The 12,826-nt window shown below is 44.0% G+C and overlaps 1 protein-coding gene across 1 annotated transcript in view; it reads right to left on the reverse strand.

The window, feature by feature from the left end:
• Positions 1-574: 574 nt before the first annotated feature.
• Positions 575-12,826, reverse strand: part of LOC110154500 (kelch-like protein 29) — a 798,906-nt gene continuing 786,654 nt past the window's right edge. Inside the window, exons 17-18 of the mRNA XM_055149662.1 lie at positions 8,080-8,224; positions 575-839 (exon numbers count right to left, since the gene is read on the reverse strand). Coding sequence (XP_055005637.1) covers positions 656-839; positions 8,080-8,224 — 329 coding nt within the window. The 3' untranslated portion in view covers positions 575-655. The remainder of the gene's footprint in view (positions 840-8,079; positions 8,225-12,826) is intronic.

The following is a 12,826-nucleotide window of genomic DNA, read 5'->3' on the forward strand; positions in this document are numbered from 1 at the left end:
AAAGCTCAAAATGCTCTGTTTTACCTTGTGATGTCATGAAGTTGTAGTTTTCATGTGAACAGCGACTTTTACTTTTAATTCAGAGAGCGATTCCAATCCATTCCAGCGCTGAAAATGATTCTAACTTCATGGAACCAGGTGGAGTTTTCAGTTTGAGAAACGAAACTCAACCAAAACAGTGAAACAAAACCCAACTCCAGGTCTGTTTTTGATGAAGAAACAACATTATAATCAGAAAACGGCGTAATCTGGGCCCTTTAATTGTCTTCTAGTATCCCCGTCACAAACTCAAATCCCGTTAAACCTCTCCGTTATCGTCCCATGTCTAGTCCGAACAACACACCAACATCGACCAAAACAACTATGCTCTAAACAATGAAACAAAACAACAAAACGCTTTTTAGTAACAAGTCCCAGTACTTTGGATGAACACAGAACGTGACTTCACTGGCGTAGTTCTCCCCCTCCCCTGACGTTGAGTGTACATTCTCCAGGCCTATCCCCGAATGGGACAGCAGGGGGCGTACAAGAGTTCTCCGGAAGCGCTTGTGTCCCGTCCCTGTGGTCTGGGGCTGGCTGGTGGTTCCTGGTTAGAGTTTTTTTTTCTTTTCTTTTTTTTAGAGTTTTCGTCGGTGAAAGCGGCGCTCGAGTTGGGTCACCCGCTCTGGATGTACTTCTTGATGACCACGCAGCCGTGCCGGAACAGCGGGCAGGGCAGGGACTGTACCAGGGTCCATTGGTTGGTGCAGGGGTCGAAGGTCTCCATGTTGCCCAGAGCGGGACCCTCGCTGCTCACGATGCCCCCGGTGGCGTAGATTTTGCCGTCGAGGATCGCGGCGCTGAAAAACAAACACAAAAATGAGGTCGTTATTTCATTTTTTCAAGGTGCTTTGTGAGGTTACGGCATGACATCTTTCCTCCCTCCTTTTCCTCACTCCTTTCCTCCCTCCTCTTTCCTCACTCCTTTTTCCTCCCTCCTCTTTCCTCCCTCCTTTTTCCTCCCTCCTCTTTCCTCACTCCTTTTTCCTCACTCCTCTTTCCTCACGCTTCTCCTTCCTCCCTCCTCTTTCCTCTTTCCACCTTCCTCTTTCCTCCCTCCTTTTTCTTCACTTCTCTTTCCTCCCTCCTCTTTCTTCACTCCTCTTTCCACCTTCCTCTTTCCTCCCTCCTCTTTCCACCTTCCTCTTTCCTCTTTCCTCCCTTCTCTTTCCTCCCTCCTTTTTCCTCCCTCCTCTTTCCTCACTCCTTTTTCCTCACTCCTCTTTCCTCACGCTTCTCCTTCCTCCCTCCTCTTTCCTCCCTTCACCTTCCTCTTTCCTCCCTCCTCTTCCTCCTCTTTCCTCTTTCCTCCTCTTTCCTCTTTCCACCTTCCTCTTTGCTCCCTTCTCTTTCGTCTTTCCTCACTCCTCTTTCCTCCTTTCTCTTTCCTCCCTCCTCTTTCCACCTTCCTCTTTTCTCCCTCCTCTTTCCTCACTTCTCTTTCCTCTTTCCTCACTCCCCCCTCCCTCTCTCCTCTATCCTTCCTCCTCTCTCCTCCCTCCATCCCCCCCATACTGTACCACTCTCTCTTTTCTCTTTTCTCCCTCCCTCCGCCGCTCACTCAGGTACACTAGTACACTCTGTCCCTCCTCCTCTCATCCCTCTCTCCTCCCTCCATCTCCCCCTGTACTGAACTCCACCTCCACTATCCCACTCTCTCTTCTCTCTCTTTCTCTCTCTCTCTTTCTCTCTCTCTACCTCTCCATCTCTCCCCATACTGCACTCCTCCTCCTATCCCACTCACTCTGGTCTAGTAAACTCCCTCTTTCCACTCTCCTCCCTCCCTCCTCCCCTCTATTCTCTCCTCCCTCCATTCCTCCACTCCCTGTACACTCCCTCTCTTCATCCTACCTCCTTCCTCCTCCCTTCCTCTATCCTTCTTCGTCCACCTTGTACTGTACTCCACCTACTATCCCACTCATTCTTTCTAGTGCTCTCTTCTCCCTCCTTTCTCTCTCTCTCTTCTCTCTCCCTCCTTTCTCTTCCTCTCTCTTTCTCTCTCTCTCTCTCTACTGTACTCCACCTTCTATCCCGCTCCCTCTCTCCTCCTCTCCTCCCTCCATCCTCCCCTGAACAGTACTCTATTATCCCGCTCACTCAGGTCTACTCTCTCTCTCCCTCGCTCCCTCCTCCCTCTCTCTCTATCCACCCTACTCCTCCTCCCTCTCTCCTCCCCTCTATTCTCTCCTCCCTCCCTCCTCCTCTCTTCTCTGGCTTGTCTCTCCTTCTCCCTCCTCCCTCCATCTCTCCTCCATTCTCCCCTGTACTGTACTCCACCTCCGCTGTCCTTCTCTCTCTGCTCTAGCGCACTCTCTTCTCCCTCCCTCCTCTTCTCTCCTTCCTCTCTCTCTCTCTTCCCATTCTCCTCCCTCCATCCCTCCATCCCCCTTGTTCTGCACTCTACCTCCACTATTCCACTCAATCAAGTCTAGACACTCTCTCCTCTCTCTTCCCTCCCCTCCTTTTCTCTCCTCCCTCTCTCTCCTCCATCCTCCATCCTCCACCTTATATCCCACTCCTTCTGGTCTAATACACTCTATTCTTCTTCTCTCCTCCCTCCTCCTCTCTCCATTCTTCCTCCTCCTCCTCCTCTGTCCTTCATCTCTCCTCTCTCCTCCTCTCTCCTCCGTCCTCTCTCTCTCTCCTCCTCCCCCCATCCTCCTGTTCTGTACTCCACCTCCGCTGTCCCTCTCTCTTCTCTAATCCACTCTCTTCTCCCTCGCTCCTCTCCTCCTCTTCTCTCCCTTCCACCTCTCTCTCAATCCTTCCTCCCACTCTCTCCTCCTCTCTCCCTCTCTCCTCCTCATCCCTCCATCCTCCTGTACTGTACTCCACCTCCACTATCCCACTCACTCTGGTCAAGTGCACTCTCTTCTCCCCTCTCCCTCCTCCCTCCCTTCCCCCTCTCTCTCTCCATCCTTCCTCCTCCTCCCTACCTCCCTCCATCCTCCTGTACTGTACTCCACCTCCGCTGTCCTTCCCTCTCTCTCTCTCTCTCTCTCTCTCCGCTCTGGCACATTCTCTTCTCCAGGCAAAGCAAATGTCATCTTTGATTTCACTTTAGTCAGACAACATCTCCGCAACACGTCGATTACCCACCAGGGGGCGAAGGCGAGATTACAGCACATTACTCACAAAGAGGAAGCGCAAAAACGCACTAATGAAAAAGCAAATACGGGTCCGTGTGTGCGCCACATCACAAAGTTGTGCTGTAAGCCGATTAGAGCTTTGTTCTCCTGGTGGGGATTGCATTTACATAAGGTACGCACACACACACACACACACACACACCGATTATTACACAAATCTACTGGACCAGAAACACTTTGCAGAGGTAGTAGTCGTAGTTGTAGTAGTAGTTTTTAGGTTAAAGGGCCCATATGACTCTGATCTGTTCTAATGTCGTTTCCTGGAGTTGAACAAACGCTGCACATTAACGCTGAGTTCTCCTCTCAAACACCTTGTGATGTCATGTGGTGATACAGGAAGTGCTCCACTGCGTTCTAAAACTCCTCACATCTCGACTTAAATCATTTTTCGATAACTGCAGATGTAAATTAATTAAACTACTGAACTAAAGGTAATTTGAAAACTACTACTAACATCATGACATCACAAGGTGGAACAGAGCGTTTTGAGCTTTGGAGATGTAGACTGACTAATACTAAAGAGTTACTCAAACATGTGTGAATGAAACAAAACACAACTCCAGGTCTGTTTTTGGTGAGGTAATAACATTATAACATGACTTGAAGTTTATAAGAGTTCATATTTTGTCGTATAGGACCTTTAAAGTCATACTGTGGAACATTCTAGACAAAATAACTACATTATGTGGCCGGCAGTAGCTCTACAGGCTCAATTCACGTCACGTTACAGACGAAGAAGATGTTTGGAAACATCATCCTGGTTTGTGACGTAAGTGTGAATAGAGCCTGTTGGTGGAGTGTTCGTTCACTGATCTGAAGGTTGGTTGTTCGAATCCCGCTCTAGACGTAAAACATCACTGGTTGAGCGGTCCACAAATGTGATTCTAACTTCTACAGATGAATGCTGTCATTGTGCCTTTGGACAAGACACTTAACCTGCCTCACCTCCAGTGTCTGCGTACACCACAGAGTCCTGCACAGGTCCATTTTTGGAGACCCGCACCCGCCCACACTCATGATTATATCAAAGTTATAATCTGCACCCGCCCAGACCCGTTAACATTCCACCCATTACTCACCCATGCCCGTGATAAATCAGGGTCAGCCCGTTAGTCCAACAGGCCAGTAGTCCAGGACTGAACCAGGACTGAACCAGCGCCGTGTCATTAGCGAATTATAAATATACACGTCGCAACCGCAGAGACGATCACCAGGACTACACCAGGACTGGACCAGGTCTAAGCCAGGACTAAACCAAGAGCAGAGCCGCCAACCCGATCACCTCCGCTGATGGTTTTATGTAATAAAAACAGTGAAGTCTCTCTCAGCCTGGTCCATAGTTCCAGTAAAAACCCGGGCAGGGTAATAGATGTCCTAGACGTGTGTGAAGTATTTTTCTCCCATTCCTTGTTCATTTGATTCACCTGACCCACCCGTGTGTAATCACTACCCGCCCGTAAAATTCTAGAACGTTCATTTCAGCAACTATTTGCCCATACCTGACCCGGCGCAGGACTCTGGTGCACTAGTGTGTGTGTGAGTGTGTGTGTAAATGTGTGAGTGGTGGTGTTGTAAAGCGCTTGGAGGTGCATTTATTTATTACAGGCGTTTCTGTTGCTCAAAAATACAATAATTCCTTCAGTGAATAGGGTCGCCTCTCCACAGATCTGACCTGTAATGTAACGTAGTGCTGTAACCTGCTTGTCTCCCTCATGATAAATAGGTTTATCGTATTTTCTGCACTATAGGGTACGCACTCATAAGCCTCTAACCCCATCAAAAAAACGACTGCGCGCCACAATCCAGAGCGCCCCATACACGAATCCACCCGGGTGTCCCAGCACGACTTCAGTAAACTACAAACACACACGGAGCAGACAGCGACCGCACAGCCAAAAACACCCGCAGACACACTCATCACTCCACGCCGACGAGGAACGGAACGGAGGAACGAACCGAAAAAGCGAGCGCAATGTGCCGCTTCTAGACACAACTGAATGAGTCACTGCGAACACACCGACAATCCAGCGGTCCCAGACAGCACCCTCCCTACACAGTCACCGTGAACGCCACAAACAAACAAAACCACTCACCCATTCAACTGTTGTGTTTCCTTTTAAAGTCCAGTGCGGTTTATTTGTGAAAAAAGATCGAAAATAGACCATTTAATTTAGTGTGCCTTATAGTGTAGAAAATACGGTAATCTATACTGTGGAACATGGTAGACAATGCAATAAATGTTTCCACGTAGACAAGCAGATGCAGACCCTCCTCTCAAAATGTTCCGCAATGCAGCTTTAGTAAATACACATAGTGAGCAGACCTCTATTACGCACCGCCTCACCCTCTGTAGTGAAATGCCACAGAGAACAGCTGGCGGGCGCGGGCTTCTGTGCTCTTATCAATAACCACGGCAACATGATTTATACACGCCAGGTCTGCGTATAGGAGCGCTGTCTGTAATTGCGTCCCCGATGTATTTTCCCTGCACACGTCTTCTATTTCTCTTCCTCTTTCTTCTCCGAGCAGCCGAAGAAGCAACACGGGGAGCAGAGATGGTTTATTTAGAGCAGGAAGTGATCCCATTGCTCTTAAGTCGACATAATCACCATTTATCAGCCCATTACGCCCATATATGGTCACACTAGTGCACCTGTGGCCCCTGCTTTTTACAATCTCCCAGCATGCACTTGGACTCTAATGGCGAGTTTTAATGCAGGGGCAGCGGCTAAATAAGATCATTAAGAAAAGAGGAGTGGATAAATGGGGCCAGTTGTTTTGTTTTTTTTATCGTTTGAACGCAGGATTATTACGGACATTATTAGGGAAATCAGGTTACGATTATTTTAATTTGACTGAAAAATGCGAGTAAACGGCTACGAGCGAAGCAGAATAAGTAATAAGTAAAATAAATTTAAGAAGAAAGAACAGGGAGCGTACAACAAGTGGGAATCGCCCGAGGAATCGTTTGAAGCACTTGTGGAAAGTAATAAAGTAAACATAGTAAAGTACTGTATTCAGAAAGCATTTAAAGTATCTGTACTTTACTTAATTAAAGGTGCATTGTGTTATTGTTTTGTCTGGAATGTTCCACAGTATGGCATTAAACCTTTTATCTTCATAGAGACCAAACTAGAGCAAGTTACAGGTCAGATCTGTGGAGAGGCGACCCCGCTCACAGTCAGAATGTCTGTTTTTCTTGGTATTTTTGAGCTCTAAAACCACCTGTAATTGAATAAATGTAAAGTAGAGCTGTTTAATGTCACACTGTGGAACATTTCAGAGCAATGACATCTCCATAGAAACAAGCAGGTGATGGACCCCCACCTAAAAAGTTACATAGTGCAGTTTAAGTACATTTTACAGTGGGTACTTTTTACTTTTACTTCGCTACATTTGAGAGCAGGGATCTGGACTTTCTGCTCATACAACTCTAAAGGCCCGTTCAGACCAGAGCGTCAAAAAACGCCCTAGGTGCCTCTATTTGGACGCCAGATTTACGCTGACGCCTGAACACGCCCTAGACGCGCGTCCACATAGACTTTGTATATAAACTGGACGCGTAGATGCTCTGGTCTGAACGGCCCTTTATATAATATGAAGCTGAACCGAAGATGTTTATATTGGGAAAATAGAAAAGAATCTCTACAAAATCCGACCTTTGTGAAAGTTGTGGATGATCTGTCTGAACTCGGGCAGTGTGAATTCACAAAAAATACATTGTGCTTCTATGGGAGAATTCTTCCTGGGCCTGAACTCCTGGAGCTGCAGAACCTGGAGCGGCCACTAGTCTCTCTGGAGCAGGGACAGAGGGGGAGGGGCTTATCCAGTTTTTATTAGAGATCCATGTTTCTACTGCACTACATTTTTGAGCAGGACTGAAAAGTAAAAGTATTTTTATTATAGTTTGAGAAATGCTTAAAAGGCTGAGGGTTTATTTTAACACGTTCATGCAGTAGTTTGAGCTGCTAGAAAAATGTTTCATTTGTTTCTGTTGAACAAAACTCAGCACAAATTTTCAGTTAATTGTGTGTCACCTGCTTGTTGCTATGGAGATATCATTGCTCTGCCTGGAATGTTCCACAGTGTGACATTAAACAGCTCTGTCTCCATGGAAAAAAAGCATTTGGCAGACCCTCCACTAGAAAAATTACAAAACGCACCTTTAAGTATGCATTTTAGGTATCTTTACTTTACTTTACTTTACTTTACACAACTTCACATAAAGCACTTACTAATTTATTATTCTTTGTGAATTTTTGAGTATTTTTGTGGTTCTACTACTGTAAGTATCTTTACTGCTAATCCACATTTAAACATGCTGCATTCTGCTCTGTGACCAGCAGAGGGAGACAAACACATAAACATCTGAAGACATTTTCCACACCTACACATTATTTACACACATTACACACATTACACTGTGTCACTTTTTGGTTGGGGGTCCGTCACCTGCTTGTTTCTATGGATACATCATTTCTCTGCCTGGAATGTTCCACAGTGTGACATTAAACAGCTCTACTTTACATTTATTCAAATACAGGTGGTTTTATAGCTCCAAAATCCCTAGAAAAACAAACATTCTGACTGATCCTCCACCAGAAAAGTTACACGGTGCATATTTAAATTAGAACTACTCTGCAATAACAAAATAAACTGCTCAAAGTATTTAAAAACCCTGAACAAAGCAAAAATATGGAACAATTAATCCACAAAATCCGGTGAATTCGCACAGTGACGCCGGAGCCGCAGGTCGCAGCTTTCACCATTGTTATGACAGACTGACAGATTACCCATAAGCCCCGGGTTTTACATATATTTGTGAAATGTCACGGCCCCCTGCACATGTGCGCGAGTGTTTAGGGGAGGATTTAAAGCTCTAATGCGGTACCTGCAGAACTGTCGGGAGTGGTTCATGTTGGGGCCCGCCTTGATGTTGCCTTTGTCCGGGTCGTAGATGGTGGTGGCTCTGGCGTACGCCCCCCCCAGGATGAAAATAAAACCGTTCAGACTCACAGCCGGGGCGTACTTGTTATCTGGAAGAGAGAGAGAGAGAAGGAGGAGAGGAGGGAGAGGTGAGAGAGGTGAGAGGGGAGAGAGAGAATGTGAAAGAGATAAAGGAGGACAGTGAGTGGAGAAAACAAAGAGAGTGAAGGAAAGGAAGCGAGAGATAGGGAGAAGGGAGTAGGAGAGGAAAAGGGAGAGGGGGAGAGGAAGAGAATGAGAAGGTGGACAAAGGAGAAAAAGAAGAAGAGAGGGGGAAGTAGTGGGAGTGGTAGAGGGGAAAGAGTAAAAGAGAATGGGAGAAGGGAGCAGGAGAGAAAGAGAGAGAGAGAAGAGGGAAAGAATAGGGAGAGAGGAGGAGAGGGTGAGAGAGAAGAGAGGTGGTAAAGGAGAGAACGAAAGAGAGAGAAAAGAGGTGGTAAAGGAGAAAGAGAGAAAGAACGAAAGAGAGAGAGAAAAGAGAGGTGGTAAAGGAGAGAGAGAGAAAAGAGGTGGTAAAGGAGAGAGAGAGAAAAGAGGTGGTAAAGGAGAGAAAGAGAGAGAGAACGAAAGAGAGAGAGAAAGAGAGGTGGTAAAGGAGAGAGAGAGAAAGAAAGAGAGATAAACGAGAAAGAGAGAGAGTAAGATGGAGAGAATAGGGAGAAGGGAATAGGGAGAAGGAGAGAGGGATGGAGAAAGAGAGATAGGGAGAAGGTGGAAGGAGATGAAGAGCGAGAGAACGGGGGAGAGAGAACAAGAGAAGGAGAGAGAGAGAGAGAGAGTGAAAGGAGATACGTGGAGAAAAGAGGGAGAGAGGGAAGTACACAAAGAAAGAGAACAGAGAAAGAAGAGAGAAGATGAGACGGTGGCAGAAAGAGAGAGAGGGAGAGAGGAAGAATAAAAAGATACAGATAAACAACCTTAAAACATTTGTCATTCAGTTGAAACGTGTTTATCAGAACATTTGTATTTGTAACATAAAAAGTGATTAGTTTGGATTTGTGTTTTGAACTGGAAATAAGAAAATCTGGACTTTGAGGTTTCAGTTTCAGACTTTTGCTGCTTCATTTGTTTGTAGAATGAAACATCTGCATCAAACTAAAACTACATCTAGTGACGATGTGTGAGAGAAGAACCAGCGAGTCATAAAAAAAAAATTAATAATAATTGAAAAGTTGAAGAAAATACCCACAATATAAAACTACAAAAGTCACAACTTTTACAACTATTTTAATTTGAGATGAAATTGCTGCTGATTTAAATAGATTCAGTTAAAAATAGCAGAGTTCACAAAGACTCCAAAGAACATTCTGTACAAAACATTTTTAGATTTGAACATTGGATTTGATAGATTTGGCGCAGCTTTTACTGTACATTATATTACACTTTTTAGCCAGAACAAAAATAGACTGTTTGTTTCCATGGAAATGCAGTTCTTTTGACTATAATGTTCCACAGTATGACATAAAACTGATCTATCTCCATGCAGAATGTTCCAAACTTTCCATGTTTACGTGAGAGCTTTAATTCTGAATAAAAATTAATTCCGCTTTTAAAAAAGAAAAGAGCATGTAAACACTTAATTCCTAATGAAAATGATTGTTTGGAATTAAACTTAATTTCGAAGTAAGTCTGTGGTTTATTCTGATTTCAAAGCCGAATTCATTTCTTCCTGGATGATGTAAATGTTCATTCTTGTTAAAAATAATCCCGGTGGTTCAGTTCATGTTCGTTGTGTCGTCCTTCTGACACGATCCGGACGATCCGGCTCCACCAGTCCTGTCTTCGGACTTTCCATCCACGTCTCTTTGGATTTGTGAGCGGGATGTGGGAGTGGGCTGAGGTAGAACAGCCTCACACTCAGTTTGTCTTCTTCCTCCTTCTCCGACACTCTTCCCTTCTCCTCCTCAGCCGACAGACGTAAAGCGTGATGAGAGAATTCTCCAGCTGCTGCGCAATTATCATCAGAACCACCGCGGAAAAGGTTTAGATCGTGTTTGTGTCCGTGGAGTAATGACAAACTGAGATGACAGAAAAGCCGGTAGCAGCTGAAGTGTGTGTTTTCTTCCGGTCGATGTAAATACGTTGGTGTCTCTGTCCAATCAGAACCTTCCCCACCCCCAGACGCTGAGCGGAATTAAATAAAGACGATTTAACGTGTTTTCCATGTAAACCTCAATTCAGAATTATTATTTCCATGTAGCAGAATATTTTAATTCAGAACTATTTAATTTAAAAACATAATCTAAACGTGGCCACTCTGGTTTTAAATGTTACGTCGATGGAATCATGCAGGTGATGTACCATCTCCAGAAAGCTCCAGCTCATGGGGCTTTAGGGTCTGTTTACATGAGAACGCTTGTGGGTAAAAACAACAAAATATTTGATCAGAAGTGCCTTTCGTTTAGACGGTGATGGTGTATTTGGGGCTTAAAAACACAAAAATCTGAAACCAGCCTCCAGAGTGGAAAAGTTGAATACACTCCACTGTAGTGTTTCTGTCTACACTGCCCAAGAAGCAAAACTCTGGTCAGATCTGCTCACGTCCTGTACATGTTTACATCCAGTGTTGGGAAGGTTACTTTTAAAATGTTTTCCCCTACAGATTACAGATTACACACCCCAAAGTGCAGTTTGTAACGTAATCCATTAAATTACTTTAGGTGAGTAATGTAACCTGAATACTTTGGATTACTTGATTTGCTGTAGAGAAGCAAGAAGTTTTGTCTGATAAAAGAAAATAAAAATCCCAGACTTTACTTAACCATATTAAAAATGTTATTGATAGAAGAAGAGGACACACGTCCACGCAGCATGATTTAGTCCTGTTAAATCCTGTTTTAGACCTGGTTTAGTTCTGGTTTTAGTTCTGGTTTAGTCCTGGTTTTAGTTCTGGTTTAGTCCTGGTTCAGCCCAAAATGTAAAAACAGGAAAATACCACCATGTAATCCATTTATTTCAACAAAGTAACTGTAATCCAATTACCACTCACTGAAACAGTAACTGTAACTGAATACAGTTACTCATAATTTGTACTCTGATTACGTAACTCCGGTACATGTAATCTGTTACTCCCCAACACTGTTTACATCACATACAAACCTGACATGTATACACAATCCAATTCCACACACTTTTGCGTCACCGTATGCACACACATTTCCTCCTGAAAACACTTGTCTAAACGTGAAATAAAAAGTGAAGACGCTGTGCCACTTTTACGTCTTCTGTTCAGACCGACATCATATAAACGTAGCCTAAGACGAGACTTAACACCAGAGAGGACGGGACCTTTCCTATGAACAACCCAAAGCTCTGGAACGTTCTGCCCCCCCACGTCTGAACAGGCCCCCCTAGTGGAATGTTTTAAGTCTGGTCTTAAAACCCACTTTTTTCTCTCTGGCTCTTAACACCGCGTGAGTTGTGTGGTCCTTTGTGTCTTTTATTTCATTGTATTTTAATTAGATTTTATTCCTTATTTTTATGATTATTTATTGTTTTATTTATGATCTACTGTACTGTACTTTATAAAATGTGCTATAGAAATCAAGCGGATTCATTAAAATTGGATAGAATATTCATAAGCAGTTGTTTCTGTGTGGTTTTACTCCAACAACGTCTCGATTAGATAATATCGTCTGTCCCGGCAATTTGCTTTTTTGTGCTTCTCGTCAAACAAAACGTATAAGAAACATGATCCAATCTCCTTTTTTCCCTTAAAAATATCAGCTTTTACAAAATGAAATGGTAAATGATCACAATTATAGAACGCTTTTCCACTTTCAAGGCACTCAAAGCTTTTTACATCAAGGAACCATTCACCCATTCACACACACACACACACACACACACACACACACACACACGCTGAAATGACTCAAATGATTCTCGTGACAGTGCAGGGTTTGTGTGTTAAACATGTGCGAATAAAACGAAACACAACTCCAGGTCTGTTTGTGATGAGGAAACGACATTAGAACTAGGGATGGGCATTCGATTAAATTTACTTAATCGATCGTCGGGAGAATTAACGACCGATTATCGATTAATCATTAACTTTTTATATTAAAATGATCATCATTATTGTGAGGGAGCTATAGGCCACACCCTCACTCATCAGGTGTGCACCTTCATGTTTTCAGTTATATTCATCTGATGCCATGTTCATTTTCCCTGTTTCACTCCTCTTTTCCTTTCCTTTGAGGTGATTGGTGGAGGCACTGATTTGGAGGCGTGTCCTTATCAGTGCAGGCCGGGTGCATCCCATCGCCCTGATTTGGACTCTGCCAAGTGCTGCTGGGGGAGGGGAGGTTTAATTGCAGAAACTATCTATCTATACATGAAATAATATTTAAAGGCTGATAATTCTAACGATACAATGTGCAAAATTAGTTTATGAAATGTAAATAGTTGTAAATAGTATAATCATATATTTAGTCATTTTTAAAAGTTCAAATTTACCTGTCTGGGGCTTAGTGGTTTAGGCCAGGTGGTTGCCTGTTGTCTGTCATGGGGACATGCTGTCAGATCTACTCATGGTGTGGCCAATTAAAAAAAAGGTGAAGAACTTAGTTTCTTTTCTTTGTTTTTTTGTTGACCCCTCGGGTGCTACGGCTTTCCTGGGCTAGTAAGAGGCCAAATTACATCCATAATCT

The sequence above is a fragment of the Boleophthalmus pectinirostris genome, unplaced genomic scaffold (genome assembly GCF_026225935.1).
Source record: "Boleophthalmus pectinirostris isolate CB_2022bp ecotype Guang Dong unplaced genomic scaffold, ASM2622593v1 HiC_scaffold_13, whole genome shotgun sequence".
Classification (NCBI taxonomy): domain Eukaryota; kingdom Metazoa; phylum Chordata; class Actinopteri; order Gobiiformes; family Gobiidae; genus Boleophthalmus; species Boleophthalmus pectinirostris.